At 40.6% G+C, this 25611-nt stretch overlaps 1 protein-coding gene across 1 annotated transcript in view; it reads right to left on the reverse strand.

Moving 5' to 3' along the window:
• The window catches only part of LOC128744427 (nitric oxide synthase), a 79690-nt gene continuing 54079 nt past the window's right edge, over positions 1-25611 (reverse strand). The window contains exons 11-22 of the mRNA XM_053841442.1: positions 22111-22255; positions 20900-21004; positions 14925-14963; positions 14415-14819; positions 13835-14089; positions 7834-7981; positions 7582-7751; positions 7313-7523; positions 7029-7249; positions 6826-6963; positions 6579-6770; positions 1-111 (exon numbers count right to left, since the gene is read on the reverse strand). Coding sequence (XP_053697417.1) covers positions 1-111; positions 6579-6770; positions 6826-6963; positions 7029-7249; positions 7313-7523; positions 7582-7751; positions 7834-7981; positions 13835-14089; positions 14415-14819; positions 14925-14963; positions 20900-21004; positions 22111-22255 — 2140 coding nt within the window. The remainder of the gene's footprint in view (positions 112-6578; positions 6771-6825; positions 6964-7028; positions 7250-7312; positions 7524-7581; positions 7752-7833; positions 7982-13834; positions 14090-14414; positions 14820-14924; positions 14964-20899; positions 21005-22110; positions 22256-25611) is intronic.

A 25611-nucleotide genomic window follows, 5' to 3' on the forward strand; every position in this document is an offset into this window, starting at 1 on the left:
TTACGACGGTTGAGAGGCCATTCGAATGCGAGCAGTTGCGCGGGATTTGTTGTGAACTTCCGCCGTACGCAGTGTGATGCCGAAGATGTCCTCATGGTAGCGGTTTTCGTCCTATCCGGAAGAAAAGAATAGTTAAGTGAATTAATATCATTAATTAAAGAGATATGTTAGATGTGCCAATAGTTTAGAGTGATCCGTTGGAAGCAATGCAAAAGCAAAGCCTTCGCAGCCGGTTATTAGAGACCAGGACAATTATGGGGGTAGTGCAACGACCCTATCCATAACACCTATTTTCATCCTATAGTACTGATAACTTTTTTGAGATTATTAATTTCTTCCTGTTATCAATTTTCATGGATCAGGAGTTGCACATCATGTCTCTTCCGCGGCAAATCTTATGAAAATCTTTTTGGTCTCAATATCGCAAGCAGTCTAGGAGCCAGGTCGAACGGAGCTTGCCTGGTACGACAGCACCCTCTATTCCAAGCTGGTAAAGGACAATTGATTTTTACCCAGCAAAGTACAACCATCACGATGGAAAACCTAACAAATAAAATTGATGGGATAACCAACGATCCCCAAGATTTGGTGCTAAACACCAGAGTAGGTGTAGAGGTGAAGACGTACGAGAGAAGACCGGAAGTGCGCAGTCCGACCGGCACGTGATAGACACAGGGATGATAGAGGACCTTAAGCTCGACAGAATGTCGCTGGAAGGAGGGGATTGCATCCCTGATTTCGAATTCGCCAACAGGGAATGCGGAGAGTGGCGCGGATAACCTTCCCGATCCGGCGACGCACCTTGAAATCAAGGGGCAATCTGAGACTTCCAGAGATGTGGTGAAGCGACTCTCCAACGCGCAACGGCGACAGCAGAAGTGGTATCGTAGCAAGGGTTACTCAAAGGAGGAACCGGAGGAACTTGCCTTTCTGCCAGCCGGCAAGCCTGGCCGGATAGACCTGGTCGTTACCAAGAGGCCCCGAATATCAGTAACAAAGGTCCCACTAAAAAGAGGTTCTTTGGCACCAAATCCACCCTCGGGGTGCACCTGCACATACAAGAAAATAGCGGATGCTTTCAGCGTAGTCATACTACAGCTAATTATCTAGTTTCCCTGCTCTACGGACCAAGTACAGACTGTCCGCGCCGTTCTTCTGGATCACATAGCTGACCAGAAGACTCCAATATCGGGTATTTTATACTGGTCTGCTCTTACCAGAACACGGTCAAATGGCTGGAGCAAACGGCATCCACTCTCGTCCCGTAGGAAGGGGACAACTACGGGCCTACGACCTGAAAGACTTGCCGAAGGCTCATTCTTTTATAGGGTACTTTCAGGACAGTGTCGGTACTACGGACGAGAGAATTTTTAGATTCCTTCAGAATCAGAATAACGGCTTTTCAACGCAAGCGTGGCAGATACGCCGCTAGAATATGTTTGGAAAGACCGTCGAACTGTTGATGGGGGTTGACCAAAGTCGGCAAGGCAGACCGCCAAGCAGCGCTTTATGCTAAATTATACGTTTGGCAAAGCACGCTTGTGACAGGTTGGCAGCGGTTTGATCAACACAGGCGCAACAGTCTCTACTGCAAAGTCGAGGACGGTACCAGCGGAACTCCCTTCTGGGAGCGCCCTGCCACCGCCAAGACAATGCAATCCCGCAACGTTGAGGTTGGAAAGTGCGGAACTTCCCTCCAGTAGTGCCTCGTCGCCACCTAAACAATGCATTCCTGCGAAGACTAGACGGGTGCAGCGAAAACCTTGCAAGATGCGTACGCAGCAACCACCAGTCGATGGTAGACCTCAGAGGCTCAATCCGCCGTTAAGTGCGGGTCGGACATCTATGGCCTGTTGCCTTCAGTAACCGAAGGCTGCCGGTGTGGGCGACTCGGCCGCTCAACTCTGCGAAAACGCTGCTGGTACCCGTTCGCCAAGGCTCGATCCATCATTGGATCAAGCTGAAAACGGTAATCCTGCCACAAAATGAGCAGCTTTCGCTGCATTCAGATGAACCTCCACCGTGCCAAGGGCGCGTCTAGTGTCCTATGCCGGAGGTTCACCATTGAGCAGCTGAGTGCTGCTCTGATCCAGAAGCCATGGATTAACGATACCACGATCCTCGGTCTATCCGGCGCTAATGATAAGTTGATCTATTGCAATACACAGTCCATGCCGAGGACTGCCATTCTGTTAAATGAAAAAATTATATTTTCTCCAATTACAGAATTCATCCAACGCGATGTCGTTGCCATTACGGTGGTAGTCCCGACGACTAGAGGGAAGCAGGAGATAGTCGTTGCGCCCGCCTACTTTCCAGGAGACAAGGACGAAATACCACCGCCCGAGGTTGCTGAGCTGGTCAACAAGCCGTACGTGATAGGCTGCGACGCAAATGCGCACCACACGTTATGGGGCTGCTCGGACACAAATAACAGGGGTGAGTACCTACTTGAATATCTTACTTCTAACGATGTCAATGTAATCAATGTAGGGAATGTCCCCACCTGTATAAACGCCAACAGACAAGAGGTCTTAGACCTTACTATATGTAGCGCTTCTATAGCCGAGAATGTCAAAACTTGGCATGTCTCTGATGAACCAAGTTTATCAGACCACAGACATATCATTTTCGACATCGAGGCTAATCCTCTAAAGAGAGAACAATCCAGGAATCCGAGGAAAATCAATTGGAGTTCCTTTAGGGATCATCTGATTTTCGCACGTAATTCCTGTCACAATAATATACAAACTCCAGTTGAGCTGGATATCGCCGCTAGTGACCTGCAATGTAAGACCACAGACGCGTACAACACAAACTGTCCCGTGAACATGCGAACAGTTTGCCGTGATGTGCTCTGGTGAAATGCGACGCTTAGCAATCTCCGTCGGAAGGCAAGGCGTCTGTTCAACAGGGCCAAAATCACGTCTAACTGGGAAGACTACAGAGCTGTCCCCACCAAATCACCTCCTACAACCTCACCAACGCTGAGCTACGCAAAGCCAAAAGGAAATCACGAGTTAAATTTTGCGAAAGCACACTCAGCCAGAGACTACGCGTCTGCAGAAAGCGATGTCCAAGGACCACTGCAATGGTCTAGGGCAATTGAAAAAAGAGGATGGGAGTCTCACTGTCACCACCAGGGAAACTCTGGAAATTCTAATGAAGCTGACGATGTACAAAACACTAATCAGACCGGTAGTCCTCTATGGACTTGAGACAGTAACTTTGCTTACTGAGGACATATGTGCACTAGCCGTATTTGAACAAAAAGTGTTGCGGACTATTTTTGGCGGAGTACAAAAAGAAAGCGGATAGTGGCACCTGGATAGTGACGTATGGATCACGAGCTACAGGTACTGCTTGGAGAGATTCCCATCGTACACCTGGCGAAAGTTGGGAGCTACGATGGGTCGGCCACATCGCAAGGATGCCGGATGACTGTGCAGTGAAATCCGTTCTCTTCAAGAACCCCACCGGTACCAGGAATAGAGGGGGGCCCAACGTGCTAGATGGCTCGACCAGGTTGAAGCTGACTTACATGTGTCGAGACGCGCAACGAATTGGCGACGAGTAGCCCAGGATCGAGTACAATGGAGAGGAATTCTTGATACGATAAGAGCCACCCCGGCTCTCGGCTGCTAAATTAGTAAAGTAAAGTAAACTATTATTGGGAACCGCCACATCCACCGTAAAAGACGAATTAGTGGCATGTGAAATACACACAATAATGGTACTCTGCAATTGCATTATCTTGGGGCTCTTGCATTATCTAGGCATAACTTTCTTGGAAGTATCCTTTCATAGCAAGTATCATTGAGACTGTCGCGGTACCCTTCTGGCATGCAAAAAGAAAACCGTTGCTTCCTCAGTTTGAAAGACAACAGAAATCAGCTCCGGTTCTTTGTATTTCACAAGCGGTGAGTCGATGAGAGCGCAAAGGAAAACTAACTCTAGGGAAACTAACTAATCAGTTACATAGGAAAACGAATAAACCTAGACAGATGTAATTTCTGCGGGAAACTACGATGGGTCGCCGGTAATACTCGTGGACTGTGGCCGTCATCATCAAGCATCTTGATTTTAGGACGACGCTGGTCCTTCCATTCTGTTTGTGAATAATGAGAAGTTGATAATGAAAAGTGAGTAGCAGGTAGTGAGTACTGAGAAACGTGGGAAATGAGATGTGAAAGTGAAACGTGAAAGTGAGTAAAGAAATGAGTAGTAAGTAGTGAGAAGTAAGTAATGTGAAGTGAAAAGTCAGAAATAAGAAGCTATAGTGAAATAGAAATGACAAGTGGGTAGTGAGAAATAAGCAGTAAAAAATAAGAAATGAAAAGTGTGTTTGTGTGAGTAGTTAGAAGAAGTGAGCAGTGACAAATGAGAAATGAAAAGTCAAAAATAAGAAGTGAGAGTGAAAAGTGAGTAACGACAAGTGAGTAGTGAATAGTGAGAAATGAAAGTGAGTAGTGAAAAGCGAGAATTGAGCAATAAGAAATAAAGATTGAAAAATGAAGAGTGAAGAGTGAAAATCAGAAATAAGAAGTGAGAGTGAGAAGTGGGTATTGAATAATGAGAAATATGAAGTGTGAAATGAATGTGAGTAGTGAAAATAGAGCAGTGAGAAGTAGTGAGTAGTGAGACATGACCAGCCGGTAGTGGGTGGGTGGGAAAAATGGGTAGGAAGAAGAGGGTAGTAAGCAGGTTATTAAACACGGTGTTACTCATTCAACCATTTGACTGCGCGTTTATTTACTGTGACAAGCGCCCGGATTCTAAACAAACCGAATTAATTTCCCTGTACATACCACGTAGTCCAACACAGAATAATTCTGACATAAAAACCCGCCAATTAATTTTTGCTATGCGTCCTATTTAATCCATTTAATGGAAAACACAATGTTTTAAATGATTTTCTCGTTTTTACGATCTATCACAGCTAATTTATGCCCTCAAAACAAAACAACAACACAGTGAACAAATTATCATAAAGATATCGATTCGAACCAAGTTGTTTTGCATGCACGTTTTATCCGATACACGAAGGACTAGTAGCATCAATGACCTGTCCGGGATCAACAAACGCGCGCCGCCCGTCAATTTACCGTTCACAGATGCCGGCAACATCGTGATGACACTTACTTAGTTCAACAGGGAAGCCTGACGGCAGTAGCAAAGCAATAAAGGTCCGTCATAACGATCGATTGTTTAGTCAGTAATCATTAGCAGGCAAAAAAAACTAATTCTAATTTTGCACACGTCAATCCAACGGTCAACGGCCATATCTATCGATTGATTCATCTCAATTAAAGAAGAACGTTTGTTGTGAACTTTGAGCGTGTTTTTTTAAATCTCCGCTTTCCAACAGAAACCGACTGTCACCTGATTAAAGTAAGGACAATGACGGCAATTCCCAATGTAGTCAACCGTCAATCGCTTTTGGTAATTAAACTTGAAATTCCGTGCGTGACTGCCGATCAAGAATCGATTACAGTGCCGATGGAAGTGATCGACGATCGATAGCAGCGCAGCGGCGTCAGCCATTCGGATTCCCTATAGGGGCGGCGAAGGTAGAGGGCGTCGATCTTTGCCGCAAACAGAATGTGTTAACAGCAGTACGACGACGCGCCGCGAGTTTGTATGCATGCATCGAGCAAGCAGTAAGCAGCAAGCAAGAAGGAATCACAGTGATCAAGTTTCGCGGAACCGGCGACGAAGCTGAATGAATCTTCTGTTCCACGAAAACAAAACAATGAAACGTGCCTCGCATCTCTAGTTTGTGTGGTATACGTTAGTGCACCCTAATGCTTACTCCTCGCAATTCGTGCATTCGCTAGGTTTCAAATTCTAGTCTGCTCCTAGCACTTTGCTTATGCGATTAATTTGAATGCCAACGGGGACCGATTAAACCCTTCTCTATAGACCGACCGTAGAGGTGTACGGCACGGACAGCGCAAATCAATCGAAACTCCTATATGTTAATTAAATAATACTACGTTGCTATATTTTAATGTACTTTGTGCAGAGGCACCAGAAAGAATCATCAACCGAGTCCTCAACTAAACCCGTTCAGTTGGCAACCCTGTACAAAGCACGCCCCACATCGATTACTGCTATCGACTAATTCAAAGAGGAATATAACAGCAATAAAACGTAGCAGTTGTACGTTTAACGTTAAGGCGACGGCACCGGCGGGCGATGCAACCACCACCGACGGTACCGCAAGGACAACGCACGTCCGGAACCGTGCACGTGACTGGCTGATTTTGGCTAAAGTCAATTCTATTAGTACATCATTGCCACTCGTGTTCACTTCCAGTCTCTCTTGTTATTGCAATCCGAACAACCGGCGAGCGACAGTGAGACCGAAATTGAAGTTTGTGCACTCTTTCGTGCCTTTCGCGCCAATTGATTTCTAATTGGTGGACACGTGCACTCCGATCTGCCCTGATTGGCACATTGCCGCATTTCGATTTTAATTGAAAATTCCAGCGCCGGACGACGTGATGCCCGTCGTGATAGATTATCACGACTTGTTTGTGCGATAAGTAAGCGCCTTTTTTAAACAGATAACTCACCCGCAGTGACAGCATGTATTTCTCCATCTCCGACTCGGTTTTCGTTAGCTTTGTGGCGAGAATCTTCCTCAATGTCTGATACACGTGCTCGGCCATCGTGACATCGCCGCATACGTAAATGTGAGCTTTCTCGTTCCAGATCAGATCGAAGATGGAGTCCGACTCTTTAAGGGCCAGGTCCTGGACGTAAGTCTATGATTGATTGGTATTAATCACTGTTTAGGGAAAAAAACTTATTACAACTTACTTTATTCACATTTTCTTCTCTTGACAAGGCTAGAAAAACGCGATCCAAAACTCCATTCTGTACCATTTCCTGCTTCTCATCACGGTATAAATCGACTTTTTTCGTACGACAACCGAAGAATAGCCAAACCTTTGGGATCTAAAATTAAATTCGAATAACAAAAAAAAAACATTCCCTTAAACGAAATCAATCGTGGCACGAACCTTCGTATCCGGTAGTTCCGTCTTGAGTGTGCTCCATTCCTGCCAGAACGATCGGAACGGTGCAATGCCCGTACCGGGTCCAATCAAAATCACCGGCCTATCCGGATCCTTCGACATATGGAAGCCGGATGCGCTCCTCACAAACAGGTACAGTTTGTCCTCGCCGTCCAGGTTCGCCAAATAGTTAGAACAAACACCGTAATGTTCAGCCCCTTCACCGTCTGTGACAAAATCATTAGAATAAATAAAAACAAATATTTTCCCCTAAATCGAGCAAACATCACCTTCTGCTTTGTAGGTTACAATGGCAACCGTAAGATGAATTTCGTCGGAATACTTTCTCGGTGAAGATGAAATCGAATAGAACCGAGGTTGAAGGGCGTTCAGTTGAGCCACCAGAACCGTCGCTGGCGGTTTACATGATGGAAATTCCTCGAGAACCTCCAATAGGTGAGGCAGTTTCCAGTATCGCCAATCTTCGTAGACGGATGATTCCTAAATAGATTAGAAAATTCAACTAAGCATATGAGCTTCATCTGAAATTTAAACATACATTTGCCAACATAAGCAGACGTTCCTCATCGCCTTTATCTTCACAGCACGAGGCTAGGAAGGTCAACAGCTGTCGTGAAGGAGGAGTTGTAATGTCCAAGAACCGAGTCATCAGCGTTCGTAGGGAACAGACCGGTAGCCGTTCATGTGGTTCCCAGGACTTATAAACACCTAGAACAGAAGGAAATAAGAGGAAAATAAAATAATGTATTCCCTTCCAAACCCACATTAGCGGGCTCCACTCGTGAGTTACCGTTTTGAGTGTGCTTTTCCTTGAGAACCTGCAGCTGTAGGATCTCATCTGGATTGCTGATGCCGGAGAGCCGCCGCAGGATGCCGTCGACAATTTCCGCTCGGTTAGCGGGGAAAATGCCCACGTGGTCGCCCGGTTCGTATGCAATCTGATGGGGTGTGCAAATAAAGAAGTGGAGAGAGAGGGAGACAGTAAACTGGGTGTTACTTTATAGAACCAACAAATCAAGAAATTGTTCATTGTGGGTCAAAAAGCATCCCGCTTTATTGACTCTACATGACTTTTCGCCACTTACAAACTGTATTGTCTGTATTGTCCGAATTACACTAATATTTTGCCTACAAGAATCCAAAATGACATCCATTCGCAGTCATGGCTGGTTACGACCTTTTTCAATTTTAGTTGCAATATCGGCCCCTTTGTATATACTCAATTTGATAATTTCAAATTCCTCGTCTTTCCGGTTTCCTTATCGTTTCTTAAAAAACTCCTACTTTTTTTTAATATAGCTCAAAATTCTCAAAATTGAAAATGTAACCATAGATTTTCCCACTGACCCTTGCCCAGTAAGGCAAGTTAGCTCATTGGCAAGAACATCTAGCCGCCTGAAGCTCCGAATACAAGAAAGTACTGATCGAGGTCCATTGCCCACACACTAGTGCACATAAGACATTATCTGAGCATGTCTTAATCTACTCTGATGCGACTCGGAAATGAGAAGTTGGACTCTTGTTAAACGGCGATAACCAGCATTAAGCGGGTACCAGCCTGGGGCGTTTGATGAAAAGGAATAGCTGACAGGATGAAACTGAGAAAATTTCCACGTGAAGCCAAAAGTATATTGAGCCAGTTTTTCCTGGATTCCGCCTAGCTGAAAAATCAGGAAAATAAAGTTTTCTGTTTTACCAAAAAACTTTAAAACCAGAACAACGCCGCACCGGAAACAAATTTTTAAATGAACTAGTATTTTTTTTATTTAAAATGAATTATTTGAAGTTCGACAATGTTTTGATTGTATTAAAGAAAAGCATTTCCTACATCTTGAATTGTAAATATTGGATAACCCACATTTGATAGATTTGGATCATTAGATTTAGATTGGATTTGGAACGGTTTTCGATTGGATTTTGAATGCATTTTAATTGGATTTCGATTGGATTGGGATTGGATTTGGATTTCGATTCGAAGAGGATTAGATTTGGATTACATTTTGATTGGGGTTTGATTAGATTTGGATTGGAATTAGATTGGATTGGATTTGAATTGGTTTTGCATTGGATTTCGATTGGATTTGGATAATATTTTGATTAAGTTGGGATTGGATATTGATTTGTTTTACATTGGAATTGGATTTGAAATGGATTTGGTGGATTGGATTTGGATTGGAATTGTATTGGATTGGATTTGGATCCAATTTGTATTGGATGTGGATTTCGATTCGAATCGGATTAGATTTGGATTGGATTTCGATTGGATTTGGATTACATTTTGATTCGATTCAGATGGGATTTTGATTAGATTTGGATTGAATTTGGATTTGATTTTGATTGGATTTAGATTGGAATTGGATTGGATTGGATTTGGATTGGATTTGGATTGGATTTTGATTGGGTTTGGATTGAATTTGGATTGAATTTGGATTGGATTTGGATTGGATTTGGATTGGATTTGGATTGGATTTGGATTGGATTTGGATTGGATTTGGATTGGATTTGGATTGGATTTGGATTGGATTTGGATTCGATTTGGATTGGATTTGGATTGGATTTGGATTGGATTTGAATTGGATTTGGATTGGATTTGGATTGGATTTGGATTGGATTTGGATTGGATTTGGATTGGATTTGGATTGGATTTGGATTGGATTTGGATTGGATTTGGATTCGATTTGGATTGGATTGGATTTGGATTGGATTTGGATTGGATTTGGATTGGATTTGGATTGGATTTGGATTGGATTTGGATTGGATTTGGATTGGATTTGGATTGGATTTGGATTGGATTTGGATTGGATTTGGATTGGATTTGGATTGGATTTGGATTGGATTTGGATTGAATTTGGATTGGATTTGGATTGGGTTTGGATTGGATTTGGATTGGATTGGATTTGGATTGGATTGGATTGGATTGGATTGGATTGGATTGGATTGGATTTGGATTGGATTGGATTGGATTTGGATTGGATTTGGATTGGATTTGGATTGGATTTGGATTGGATTCGGATTGGATTTGAATTGGATTTGGATTGGATTTCGATTGGATTGGGATTGGATTTGGATTTCGATTCGAAGAGGATTAGATTTGGATTACATTTTGATTGGGGTTTGATTAGATTTGGATTGGAATTAGATTGGATTTGGATTGGAATGGATTTGCATTGATTTTCGATTGGATTTTGATTTCATTTGGATTGGACTTAGATTGGAATTTGGTTAGATTGGATTGGATTTGAAATGGATTTGGTAGATTGGATTTGGATTAGATTTGGATTGGAATGGATTTGGATTAATTTTCGATTGGATTTTGATTGCATTTGAATGAGATTTAGATTGGAGTTGGATTAGATTGGATTGGATTTGAATTGGTTTTGCATTGGATTTCGATTGGATTTGGATTGGATTTTGATTGGATTTGGATTGGATTTGGATTGGATTTGGATTTGGATTGAATTTGGAATGGATTTGGATTGGTTTTCGATTGGATTTTGAATGCATTTTAATTGGATTGGAATTGGATTTGGATTTCGATTCGAAGAGGATTAGATTTGGATTACATTTTGATTGAGGTTTGATTAGATTTGGATTGGAATTATATTGGATTTGGATTGGAATTGATTTGTATTGGTTTTCGATTTGATTTTGATTTCATTTGGATTGGACTTAGATTGGAATTTGGTTAGATTGGATTGTATTTGGATTGGATTGGATTTGGAATGGATTTGGTGGATTGGATTTGGATTAGATTTGGATTGGAATGGATTTGGATTAATTTTCGATTGGATTTTGATTGCATTTGGATGGGATTTAGATTGGAATTGGATTAGATTGGATTGGATTTGAATTGGATTTGCACTGGATTTCGATTGGATTTGGATTAAGTTGGGATTGGATTTAGATTGGATTGGATTTGAATTGGATTTGGATTGAATTTGGATTGGATTTGGATTCGATTTCGATTGGATTTGAATTGTATGTGGCTTGATTTTGAATTGGATTTCGATTCGAATCGGATTGAATTTGGATTTGATTTGGATTAAATTTATTGTAATTTACTGTATTTGCAAATTTACAGTTATCGCCACTCCCCTTTCCCCTTTGAAATTGGCCTCAAAAATCAGACGGCAAAAAGAAATTTGTTAGAAGTGATTTTTTTTTAATTTCAAAGCTCCATAGCCTAATGAACTCGAAAAATTAGTGTACGAAGTGTTATCTCTTTAAGTACGAAATAAAAGTGGAAATTTGTAGAATGCGATGACAAATAAAAATTTGTAACAATAGATTCGACGTTTATTTATTTGCAACAATAGATTTGACATTCACAATTAATTTTTTCCCAGAAAAGCCTGAATTTTTACGCTTTTTAAAAAAAATCTCAATGTTTTTTTCGCTGCCCTCCCCTTAATATCAGAAGGCCAAACACATTATTAAATATTTGTAATGGTCTTAGTATGTGACTTTAAAAAAAATCATTTTAACTATTTATACTTAATCACTGACTGTTAATTTTAGATTTTCAGCATTTTACCTTATAATTTCGACTCTTTTACTTTTTTTCGTTAGATTAGGCCATTGCAAATCATTTTCAAAGTTTTTGTCACCCCCCTCCCCTTGGAAATTGGCTTGAAAAATCGAGGGGCAAAAAAATAATTTTAATTTAAAAATAGCATTTTTTTTACTTTGTGCTGATATTTTACTTTTTTAACTTAGACTTTAGACTTTAGCCTTTGGACATTAAACTGTAGACTTTTGAGTTTTGACTTTAGACTCAAGACCTTCGACTTTAGATTTTAGACTTTACATTTTGGGTTATAGACTTTTGACTTTAGAGTTTACAATTTAACGTTTAGACCTTAGCGACCTTTTCGCGTGCGTAATGGCGGCTAGTGGATACAACTGTCGGAGAATGTTAGCTTGCCTTTGGCAACTTTATTCACGTCAGGTTGATATTTCCAACCTTGATTGTTGCTGTAGAACTTTCAAGCGCACGTGAACGGAGTTCCTAAAAGCAAATAAACATTGTCGAAAAGTATACTTACTAGCCGCCATTACCCGCGCGAAAAGGTGGAGACTTTTGATTTTTGACTTTAGACTTCAGAATTCAGATTTCAGACCCTAGACTATATAGACTTAGAACATTTAGACTATAGACCTAAGACTTTAGTCTTCAGACTTTACAGTTTAGACTTTAGACTTAAAATTTAGATTTTAAATTATAGACTTTAGATTTTCGACTTTCGACTTTAGTCTTTAGACTCTGTACTTTTGCATTAGACTTTTTACTTTAGACCTTTACTTTAGAAGTTTAGTTTGGACTTTAGACCTTTGACGGTTGATTTTTGACTTTTTAAATTAGAATTTAGACCTTAAACTTTAAAATATAAAGACTCAGAGCTTTAAACTTCAAACTACTAGACTAGACTAGACCTTAGACATTTGACCTTTGACTTTTGATTTTTGAGTTGGTAATTTAAATATTCCCTTTTTTACGCTTGAGGAAAGAGGACATCTAGAACAAAATGTTCGATCTCAAATATATTTGATATATTTGAACTGAAAAAATATTTGGGTAGAGCGTTAAGCATGAAAAACTAAAACGAGAAATTGGACTATTTCATACCTAGCGGTCCTCCAGATAAATATTTTCCCATGAAAATCAACACTCGAGCTTCTTTTGAGTGTACTTTCATGATAAAGTAATCATTTGCTCGATTGCATCGTTTTTACGATGTTGCCCGTTAGAGGGTTAACAATTTAGATTTTATAGTTTAGACTTTAAGCTATAGATTTATTTATTTTTTATTTTAATGTGGTTTTAGCCGGATGGACATTCACCAAAACTTTAGATTTAAACATTTAAACTCAGGTTCGGGACTTTAAACTTAAGATTTGAGACTTCAGACTTAATACTTTAAAATTTAGATTTTTTAGCTTTGGACTTTAGAGTTTGGACTTTAGGTTTTAGACTTTAGACTCCACACATTAGCTTTTAGACTTTTGACTTTAGGCTCTTGACTTTAGACCTTAGACTTTATACTTTTGCCTTTTGATTTTTGATTTTCGATTTTTGATTAGAATTTAGCTTCGATAGATCGAAGGAATTCGCCGATTCAATCGTTTTTTTGTGGGATCATATTTACTAATATGATTTCTATTCTAAGCTTTTCCCTCTAACACAACTTCTTTCAGACTCTTTGACCAAATCAGCATTAGCATTTGGGAAAAACAGCATTTAAATTTAGAGTTTTATGAATTTCAAAAGAACTAAAAGACGATTTTTTTTCACTTCCAACCATTCAAACAATCGATTTCTTGCATGACAAATCAATTAAAGTTTAAGATACCACATGATAAAAATTTAAAAAATCAAGAGTACATTGTATCTATTATTCATCAATTTTGGCTTCTTGGTTGATATAATTTTTATAGTTTAAAAATGCAAATAAATTCCATTGTTCCAAAAATAGCTTATAATTTGTGAACAAGCAGTCCTGCCAACACTGGCAGAGACCTACAACGTTACATTATGAAACTGTTATACGGAGGCGCTCAGTCGCGCTAAGGGGAAGTAGAGAGAACATTCGCTCAACTTGAGCGCTAACCGAACGCAACACGAAAAGCAACAAGTAAATCACCTGCCACAGTACCACCCAACACCCCTCGCCCAGTCCAGCCCACCGTTCGTTGATCGGCGTCACGCTCTAAACTTATGCTTTGCTCGCGTTCGCGTCGCATCGCGGAAAGCACAAGCTCGTTTGCAATCTGACTGATAAACTCATACTCACCCCCTCGGCAATGATTTCCACCAGAATGGTTGACCGCTCGCTTCCCTGGGGGCCCTCGTGCAAGCTGATAGCCTTCCGTTTCAGCGAGCACTCGGTGGCCTTTTTGTTGTGGAATTTGGACAGTGCACGGTCGAGCGGTTCGTACTCGGACACCGGTGCGAAGCGGACCGTATTTTCCGATAGTTCACCTTGCAGGGCAAAGTTCGCATCGGCCAGCGTTTCCTCCGGGTCCAGACAGAACGTTTCACAGGCAATCTGTTGATATCATAGACACGGTGAGGAGCAATTTTTTTTTTTGAGGTTAGATTAGGTTTAGATTGTTTTTGTGGTCAAATTCGTTTAAATTTAAATAAACGGAAAGAGTAACAAGCGGTGACCAGCGAATGTCATTGCTTCTTTTTTTTTAGTTTTCATTTCGCTGGGTAAAGCGTGACTCAAATATATTTTAGTCGTGGGGTAAACAAAAAATCTATTTTTCTAATTGAATTGACTCAGATTATATCCATCAATCATTCAAAATTTAGAGTGCGATTAAACATCCTTTCCCCACTGTAGGTTAGCGGGGTGATAAAAAAAATACCTTAAATACTTCCGGTGCCCATTTGCGGAACGCTTGCTCCTGACCGCATATCTCATCTCCGGTGGCCATCTTCATCAGCCGTTCGCCGCCCAGCTCGCCCAGGATGTTATCAATGTACTTCCCGTAAGCGCAAAAGTTCGGATAGGCGGACGAACCCAGAGCGAACACGGCGAACCGCACATTGGACAGCGGCCCGAAGGTTTCCTCCGACAGGGTGTCAGTCGTGGAACCACGCAGCGAGTCCAACCGGTCAATCTTTCGATGGCTTTGGGCGTGTTTGTTCATATCACTTCTAGAGTTCGCTTTGATGAACGATTTCGACGATGCCGCGATGCTTAGCTCGTTGTGCACGTGATGGTTGCCGCTCTCATGCAATTTCATGGCGTACAGGTCCTGAGCGAAGAGCTGCAATGAAAGGGAACCCGATTAGCTTGTTGTCTGATTAATGCGCATTCGGTGTTGTCGGTTATTTGTGTGTTGTTGTTAAAAAATTGTGCAAAAAATACGGACCATTTTCTTTCTCAACGTAATTGTGTGCTCTTTAAATCCCTGCGAAACGAAAATAAACAAATTAATCACATGTGAAATTAATGAAACGAAAACCAAAACTTGGTAAATGTAAAAAAGGCTACAGTTGGCTGTAGTAAATCCAAAGCTATCTCTCACACCAGCTATGTCTAATGTTAGTAGGATGATCGCTGTTATAGATGTGTGTTATCTTAGCGGAATCTGCCGAATGGGGAACGGGGTCGGGACGAATCGTCTACATTATACCAACATGTTGAGTGACGATGTATGCATTAGCATATTACCTCGTTTCCAGCTCCTTCCACAACCCCGGCGGTAGGATAATTTGATCTGTTGGTTACACTCCAATTACGATGACGATTAATTTACACAGCCGGCGGGCCGCGGGAGGTAATTTGCCGTAAATCATTACAAAATCAACTTCGTTATCACGCAAACCGAATATCTCGGGGCTGCCGGTACATGTGTAAACATCAGCGGCTTCAACCCAGGCGGAAAATAGGCAAAAACGATCTACTCCTCCTGCCAAGATTACACAAATTAAAACTTCTCCGTTGATTAAATTATGTTAAGCTGATCACGGTTGGGGTTTGACCGCACTCTAAACGGGACGGGGGAAGGATATTCTTTTTTCTGCCACAACCCACAACACGTTCCGGCCAGCAACGCAACGATAAGTTGCCGAGGGTATTTGCGCTCAAATGTGCTCTGCTTCTCTAAATGCTATTCCTTTCCCGGCAGCCATGAAAATATGCTGCAGCTAATTAAGAAAGAGCACAATGGCGCTCCGCAATTTAAATTTAATCTTTACTGTCTGTAGAAAAGCATACGTATGGACACTGTTTTTTTCAGCTAACAATTCTTTTAGAAAAGGTTTTGAAATATTTCAATATCACAGTCTGACTATTAATTATCCCACGTACGACCGTGGAGAGCAAAAATCAATAATAAATAATACAGCTGATCAAAGTAACCTGAGCTACCAAGAGAAGAAGTTTGTTTACATTAATGGAAACATCTAAATGATACATTCTAGCTGAATTTGGATGGGAAACAAATATGTTTACGTCGCTGTTGCTGTCGTTTCTAAGAAACATGGAACTACATGGAAACAGTAGTACATAGTAAATAGTACAAAAAAAAATCATTATTACCGTGTCTCTACTGATTTAACATCGGAGTGAACAATTTCAGTTTCTATCAGACATAACCAGTTTGTTTATCCTGCTTTTCTCGCCGTATAAAAAGATCGTGGCCCAGAATTGACAAATAACACGATCATACATGCAACCCGATGCGTGACTAGCACATCCAATTTCGCACTGTACCTAATTATACGGTGCATCATCCGCCGATTGTCATGAAAATAAGACCACGCATGAAACCAGATGGAAAAAGTAGAAGGGTCTGTGTCTCAGGACACAACGCACAGTTTCATGCATTCAATTTGATCAAATACGAAATTTCTACTCGATTAATTCTCTTAATTTTTTTGTTAAACTGGGTGGTGGATGTGAGTGGCAGATGAGTCAGGTTTTTCCGATTTCTGGTCCTGGAAATCTCTTATGTTTCTAGCAAATTTTGTCTCTAGACTTAGATTACTGAAATAAGTTAACAGAAAGATGAAATCTATACCTATAAAAATGGATTTCTGTCTGTCTGTCTGTCTGTCACAATTCAATTTTTTTTCAATTTCGGGCAACTTTGCGCAAACCAGACAACCACTAGGTGAAAGTATTATATTTTATCTATAAAATAAAATAACGGTTGAGCCACACGATCTTATTGGTAGGTAAGCTTAATATAAGTTATTTTAATTATTGGTTTCGTTTTAACTGATGAAGCACCTCCTACTGTACAGTCAAAACTGAGGCCGAAAAAAATTTAAATAATGCTCATGGATACCAGAAGAAAAATTAAATCAATAATGGAAGCACTTATGGAAGCACTTATGGAAACTCGAATGATGCAACTCTATTACATTCGAAGGACTACTGGTGAGATTGCTCTATTTTTGCCCATATATACAACATTTCATCTTTATCAATCATTGTTGCTATATTTAATAATCTTCAAATATTGTATATTCAACACATATTTTATAATATTGCTATATACCATCATTATAGTAAATGTGAGGGAGCATCAGGGTATCGAATGAATCGAAGATTGGATGAGGGATGTGGTAACCAGCCCAAGTCATAATAAGGTCGGAGAGGATTTTGACGCGTCCTTCTAGCACACAAATCATCACGCAAGATACGTTTACACGGTGAAGTTATGAATCTAGAAACCGGAGGTCTATGCTGGAAGGAGTGTCTTATATCCCGTGGAATCATATAAGCGACATTGCTTATAGATCCACCCAACCCGTTTTGGTCCTTCACGAACAGCATTGACATGAAAGTTACTGGATAGATAAATTCGATTCTGCGGTAATTCTACTTACATATAATGGGAAACTCTCGAGGTGATGGTGGCTACCCCCATGTATGTATGAGTATGGGTTTACATACATACATACATTTGCTCGACACACGCCCCACAGGCTTATATCGACTCTCTCGGTTTGGGTGAATAGGAATAGGTTAGTGAAACTCCGATCAGGAGGACATAACTAGGTTATATCAGTTTTATAACACATTATGATATTTATTACATAATTTTTTACAAATTAGTAACAAATTAATCAAGAAGCAAGAACAAAAAAAAAATTAACTTTGTAATAGATTCTGATAGTTGTAACTCATCTTTTTCTTCTATTTATATAAGAAGCTTATGTCTGTACCGAAAACCAGGACTCTAACAGGACGTCTTAAGAGGCTTATCGGTAACTAAAAACAGACCCCTGACAGGACGTCATGCTTTCATAGCAATGGTTGCATTCTCAGTTACTTCAGTCACTGGTTGACTGCTGGACTGCTCGATTGCTCAACTGGTTGACTAGACTGCTCGACTGGACTGGTCGATTAGACTGCTCGATTTGATCGGTCGACTGGACTGCTCAATCAGTTCAGACTGCTCTACTTAACTACTCGATTCGACTACTTGACACATTTGTTCGACTTACTACTCGACCCAACTGCTCGACTTAATTGCACGATTGAACTGCTCGACTGGACTGTTCGATTCGACTGCTTGACTGGACAGCTTGATTCAACTACTCGACTCGACGGCTCGACTCAACTGCTTGACTTAACTGTTCGATTCAACACTCGACTCAACTGCTCGACTCGACTTGACTACTCGACTTAAATGCTCGACTAAACTACTGGAATCAACTGGTTGACTCAATTACTCGATTGGACTATTCGAATCGGCTGCTCGACTCAACTACTCAACCTGATTGCTCGATTGAACTGCTCGACTAGACTACTCGACTCAAATGCTCGACTGGACTACTCAACTCAACTGCTCGATTAAACTGTTCAACTGGACTGCTCGATTCAACTTCTCGGCTTTACAGCTGGATTCAACTACTCGATTAAACTGCTCGACTCAACTGTTCGACTTAACTGCTCGACTGAACCGCTTGACCCGACTGCTTGACTAGACTGCTTGACTAAACTGTTCGATTCGAGTGCTCGACTCACCTGCTCGACAAGACTACTCCATTCAACTGCTCGACTGAACTGCTCGACTCAAGACTCAATTGCTCGGCTGGACTGCTTGACATAACTGCTTGACTCAACGCTCGGTTGGACTACTCGACTCGACTACACGACTCAGCTGCTCGATTAAACTGTTCGACTGGACTGCTCGATTCTACTGCTCGATTCAACTTCTCGACTGAACCACTTGACCCGACCGCTCGACTAGACTGCTTGACTAAATTGTTCGATTCGAGTGCTCGGCTGGGCTACTCGACTCGACTGCTCAATTCACCTGCTCGACTCGCCAGCTCGACTGAACTGCTCGACTCGATAGCTCGACTGAACTGCTCGACTGGACTGCTTGATTGAACAGCTTGATTTAACTGCTCTATTTGATTGCTCGACGCAACTGTTCGATTCGACTGCTCGACCCATTTGCTTAACTCGATTAACTCAAATAATATTAACTCGATTGCTTGATTCGACTGCTCGACTCGCTTCCTCTACTCGATTGCTTGCCGCGATATCATATGGTCGGTGTTAAATCAGATCGGACCAAGTCGCAAAATTTTAAAAAATGAGTTAATGACATTTTAATTACTCTTTTATGTACAACATCTTAGAGCTATATTATATTATGCAATATAAGAACTCAAAGAACTAATACAAAGATTAAACATCTTCGCAAACACTGGCCACGCAGTTTTCTGAATTCTGAACAGACATTTATATTTTCCGGATCGTAAGATTCGGGCTCAACAAGTTTAGAAATAAATGAGTAATATGTACCCGGAATTTTTGAAAAATAATTATTAACAAAATGTGTTACAATTTAGATTCACCGCCCAGTTGGCCTCGAGGTATGATGCTGGCCTAATAAACCAGCCGCCGTAGGTTCGAATCTCGACTGGGAGAGGCTGTTAGAGTCAGTCAATAGGATCGTAGCAACTGGCCTTGCAATTGTCCTGTATTCTAACAGCTGGCTGCGAAGTCTGTTGTATAAAAAAACAGAAGGTCAAGTTTCGATAACGAATTCGAATAAATTTAGTTAGAATTTTTGTTATTTTAACCACTAACCGTCGCTCATTTACAACGGTTGTTTTTATTTATCTAATTTATAACAGTTGTTAGAAATGTTGGTAACAAACTAGTCCATTGGTAACATAATCTTGTTATAATTTTGTTAGCTTCTCCTGATCGGGAAGAGTACCCATATTTAAGTTTAAAGAAACCCATTTTCAAATGAAACTTTCTGGTGACTCTCTCTCTATAACTTGAACTCGAATTCTGACTAACAAAGCCTTGTTCTTAATTATAGTCAAAGCTAGTAGATAGTGTGGTACAATAAATCGGAAAAAATAGTTTGCACCTGTTGAACCACCGGAGAACTAGTAATTTCAGTCAGGTGTGTGATTAGAACGACTAATGGAACACACTCGGTCCGGAATGTTTCCATTAATGTGTAATTTGGAACGAAACACCCAATTCATCGGATCAGAGAAGGATGTTACAAATGTTTTTCCTATTGCCCCGGGATACATCTTCCACGCCGTAAGACGAAGTGAAATATAACACCTCGATGATGTGCTCTGCTGGTGGTAGAATAAATTAGACTTAGCGAGCATGATTTATATTCAGGCATGTTACCATCTGGAGTACCAAACCGCAACAACATCCTCCTGACAAACCGGTCCGGTCGCTGTTCACTTCTATCTCGGTTAAACATCGTACATTCGATGTCACACAGTCAACAAGTCAGCATCTATCTGACAATTTATTCCATGAGAAACCGGAAAAGGGTGATGATGATGACAACCGTTGAGTGCCCCTTGGGATGCCCCTTTCCGATATCATTTTGCCGGGACGAGACTTTCTACCGGACACACTACATTCATTAGCACTCAAAAGGTTAAAGAGTTAACATATGCATGCATTTTCCAAAACAAACTTGTCGAACCACGTCATTTATCTTTCAACTGAAAAATTAGCTTTCCCTTCTCCGCTTAAAATACGTTACTATTAACCTTAGAAACAACCCCGCCGGGACAGAATCGGCAGGATACTCGCACTTTATCCAAGAAGATTGATTAGTCGACGAAGCTGAGCGAAATTCTGTAAGCGTCAAGCGAACTGCTGCGAGCGCACCAGCAACAAATTAGGTAGTTAGTGGAAGTAAGTTTTCACGAGAACAAAACAGAAAAGAGATGACTGAAAGTCAGTCAGTCTAGCAAATCTCGATACGATGCAGAGCAACTTTCCGGAAGCGGTACGTGTGATATATGTACGTGTTTAGTACTATACATTATTCATACTTGCGAAAGCAAAGCTGGAAAAAAGCGCGCGCCCGCCCTGCCCGTAACTTACCTCGCCATTTTCCGGCGGATCCCCATTGCCGAAGGTGGATGCGACGACCAGCAGGAGGGCCTCATGCTCTATCGATGAGATGTCGTAATCCGACATGCAGTAGATCTGGTTGACGGGCGGTTCAGTCGTCGTGTGCGATGTGTGCGGTTTGCGGTTCAGTTGAGTTCCCGAGAAAGGAGAGAAAAAAAATAGAACAAAAGTAGTTAGAGAAATGTTTTGTTCTGTTCGGAAAAGTTTTCTACGATTTCCTAACCCGCTTCAAAGGCGATAGATCTAGTGCTTTAGTGAAGAATGCTGCGGTATAAAATTTCCTCTATTAGTTAGAATTTGTTTTACTGTGAGATAAGTACCGAATTATCCTTACTTTTGTCGAAATAAGTTACCCTGGTGCTGTTTTAAATTGTTCGAGTATTTCGGTTGCTCTATTTTACTACTAATCAGTTGGAGGAACTTTTCGACCGCACGATAATCTGATAGTTATTTCTGGATGAACTAAAATTCTTGAGAGTAACTTTATAGTAAACTCGCACGCATGTCAGTTGGTTTTGGAAACAGCATTTCGATTTATGGTCATGTGCATCTGGATATAGAGAGGCAACTTCATACCGTGGACACCCTATTTCGATCCGCACCGAAATTGCCACCAACTTCCAGCCCGCTCTATAAAATTATCAATATTTTAAACAATTTATCTCTTTCATCCGAACGCCTACGATAGGTTAAATTTAGTACCCCAAGAAACGGTAGCAAAGGCGGGGAAAGATTGTTTCAAAGCGTGGCACTCATGAGAGAGAGAAAAAAAACTTTCCTGATTTCGCTGTCACGTGCCAGGTTTTAACACAGTCTGGCGCACTTGGCACCAACGGGGATGAAAAGAAAATCCTAGCATCAAGATCAAACAAAGTTTATATGCTAGAAGAATTAATTAAAATGACAAAGTTGCGCTGAGTGGCGTGAAGATGCCAACGTCGTCGACGGCAAATTCACGAACCAAACTCCTAATGATGTTGTGTTTGGTGATGCGATTATCAACGTCCGCCGTTTCAAACTAACCGAATTTACTGAACATGAGTCTAAATGCCTTTCCTAAAACCATAATTCTGTTTCACCAAATTTTTGAAATTTAAAATCCACGGAACGAAACCCGCAGCATTCGACCGCAACGAAAGCAGATCACAGTGTCCACGCGCGCCCCCGTGTCCAAAACTCACCTGTGCATTGAATGCATGTCCGAGCAGTTCCACCAGCTGCTTTGCATACTGCTCCGAGCGTCCGGTTTCCGTCGCATACAGGACTGTTGCCTTGATGCGCCGTGATAGCGCGCGCCCGAATAATTTAGATGTAAATTTGACGGCCCTGGAAGCGAAAGAAAACCGGATAAAAGACGACAGTCGGTAAAAAGCTGTGCCATCGTTCGAGATATGGAAATTTTTGCACAGCTTCTTACTGGCGGAAACGGTACCATACCGTCGTCGTCGCACAGCAAGTAGAAACAGATGCCAACTTTCAACATTTTTGTGCTGAGCAATGGTTGTGCTCTGCACCGTTCCAACTCAAATTTCGATCAGTTTCGAACTTTGAACTTTTGAGTGAGAAGCTAATTTCCTACGTAAGAGACCGTTCAAAGTTTGAACCAGAACGGTACTTAGTCGCTAAAGAAGTGGAATGAAAATGCCACAGATTTCGGTTTCGCAGACAGGCGGTGAATAATATGCTGTACTGGCTTTTGACATTGCATACGACTTTGTTTCGTAGCTATTCATTTCCACATAATCTAAGGATGAAAAAATAACATCCGAGCTCGTTCCTACCAATGCAAGACTGTAAATTTGTAACCAACAAATGGTAAACATTGGGGTCTAGTCGAGATAAAAAAAATATTTTGATAGATTGCAAAAGTTAGGAACCTCACTCAACCTGTTACTTAGTTGGTTAGTGATAATTTTAAATTAGGTAGTTGGCAATTGTGTGACACCACAAAATTATGCTTGTTTTCATGTGCGATACTCCAACCATCCAAGTCCGATATTGAACAAATTAGAGGAAAAGATCCAGCCAGTTTTTGGCAGGAAATTGCTGTTTTCGGATGCTAGCAAAAATCAGTTTCCTATCGAATATCGCGCCAAACGTGACACAAAACGGAACAGCGTTTTGTGTGAGTAAAGAGTACAATTGAATTTCCTTCATCGGTATGTGAGTTCATTTCTGGCGAATTTTCCCTCCCGCATGGATGGATGGTTCATCTGACATGATGACGATTTTCCGATTCCGTTTTTTTTCTCACCCTGTTTTTTTTTCTAATGGCAAACACTAGTCGGCCATTGGCGTGCTTAGGCTTGAAATTGAGATACGGTGGCAAACTTTTCAGACACGAAAAGAATTAATCATTGTAGATCAAGCACGAAACGTTTTGATGTGTTTCTTAAGGTGAAGGTCTGTGGAGACTATCTATAATAACCCAAGCACATTCAAAATACATACAATAATGGTATTCACTCAAAGCGCTTGCAAAGTAACTAAAGCTAATTGAGAGCTGTGAGTTCGCCTCTCACCTTCGCTAAGTCTATATTTTTAGCCTAATATTAAATAATTTTTCAGTTTACCTAGACCTACATTACTCGCATTAACCATTTACTCTTCCCCAAGAGCTAATTGCTGAGTTAACAACTAAACCTATGGATTTTGGGAAAATTTCAAACTTCAAAAATTATTGGACTTAAACTCTAACTCAATTCGAGCAATCCCAGCTCAAAACGCTGAAAAAAATCAAAATCAAATTCCAAGCATAATTTTGAATAAATTTTCACATATGAACTTTTTTCTTAAACCTAGCCGTTCTCAAGTTATTGCACCCTGTGGGTAAATTTTAAATTTGCAATAATACACCTAAATAATCATGAGCAAGTGGAATCAAAAGGGATAATGTCGCTCTGTCAAGTTTCTCTAGTTTAAATGACATTGTTCTGGGCATTTTCAATTGATTACTGAAGTTTTACGATCCACTACTATCCTTTTGTTTATGTATTGATACGTAGGGAGAAAATTTGCTAGTAGCATGTTTCAGTTCTTTTGCAATTAATCACAAAGCATAGAATCCCATGTATATTGTAGTGAGGAACTAGCTACGATAAAGTTTTTACGATAAAGTCAGGTTACGGTAAAAATAAATAGCATTAACGTATTTTCAACGATCACAGATCGTTATTTTAATTGCAAAAATATCTAGTCAATTTCACGCTCAATAATTTATGCCGGCGTCACAACATTTATTTATTTATTTACTTTTTGATGGGGTTTTCAACCGGTAGTTGGTTCGCCCCAAAGGCGTCACTGCATATCCATGCTCGTTGCTAGGTTACTTTCAAACAAACACCTGCCGTGGATTTAGGATTGCACTGCCCATGGATGCATAGTTGACGTAAAAACCAAAATGACCAAAATGTACTTTTTCGGTCCTACGCACTCTTAACTATGTTGTTCACATGCCCAATACTCAAACAACATATGTTTGTACGAAAATATTCGAGAAATTTAGTAAAATTGAGCTACTCTGCTATTGGTTTCACATAATGCTTGACGTAATTTCCCGCATAATCAATCAGCATAGTAACCTATTTGTTTTTGTAGCTTTACGCCAAATTATGGGAATAATCGTTCAAAAAAAGTCTGTTTATTCGCATAAAGTGGCGTTCGCATTTTTTAAACACAGTAAATGAGGAATGAATCATAAAACCCCTTCAGTCCTGTTTTGATTAATAAATTCTACTAAATAGACAGATTGTTCGATTGAAAAAGTTTATAGCAAAGATTATATGACTTTAAACGTGTTTCACGATAAAAATGCGTTTTCTCAACAATCATAGTGCTGGTCGTTACGTCGACTATGCATCCATGGGCAGTGCAGTCGAAACGAGCTGAAGTTTTTCCTATTAATTCAAGTACACAGTTTTGGAAAATTCAGCATATCTTTCGAAATAACTACTCGGGCGGTAATTTAGAGATATATGTGCACCAAGTAAACTTTCGCGAATGCTGCAACGAATGGAATCGCAGGAAAAAATAGCTGAAAATTCACCGGCGAAAAAGTAGAACTATAGTGATTAATTTTAATTATTCGCAAATCTCAGTCTTTAGTTAAATTTCCGACCTGCACAGTAATGCACGATAATGCACCTTATAGAATGCAATATTTAGTGCTTTGAGTTGCAAAATCTTCTTAACGACAAGGTCGTCAGAGTCCATTTATGGCAGTCAGTATGGCACCGAATATCACCCTTCCCTTCCCTTCTTCAGTGTACCAACATGCTCCCATAGACTCGGGAAACCATCACAAAAAAATAAAACTTGTTCAACTAACCTGCTAGCCGTAATCAGATTTTACAACTCGAAGCACTAAACATTGCATTGTATAGGTTCTATTACTCTTTTGGGCATAACTTACGCTAAATACTTAGGTTTCTGCCCAATGAAAATCCATCACTATATTTTCACGTTTTCGCCGTCGATTTTTCATTAATTTTTTTCGGCCGTTCCAGTCGTCGACTTGCGACACAGAAAACTTTAATTTACCACCCGAACAATTATTTGGTAAGTTGACTGTTGGCTTGAATTGATACGAAAAGCTTTACTTCGTTTCGTTTGCAATTCCGAATCCGCGGCCGTCGTTGTTGTACGTTACCAAGGAAACGAGTGTATCTGTGGAGTGATACCAT

This window comes from Sabethes cyaneus, chromosome 3 (assembly GCF_943734655.1).
Source record: "Sabethes cyaneus chromosome 3, idSabCyanKW18_F2, whole genome shotgun sequence".
NCBI lineage: Eukaryota > Metazoa > Arthropoda > Insecta > Diptera > Culicidae > Sabethes > Sabethes cyaneus.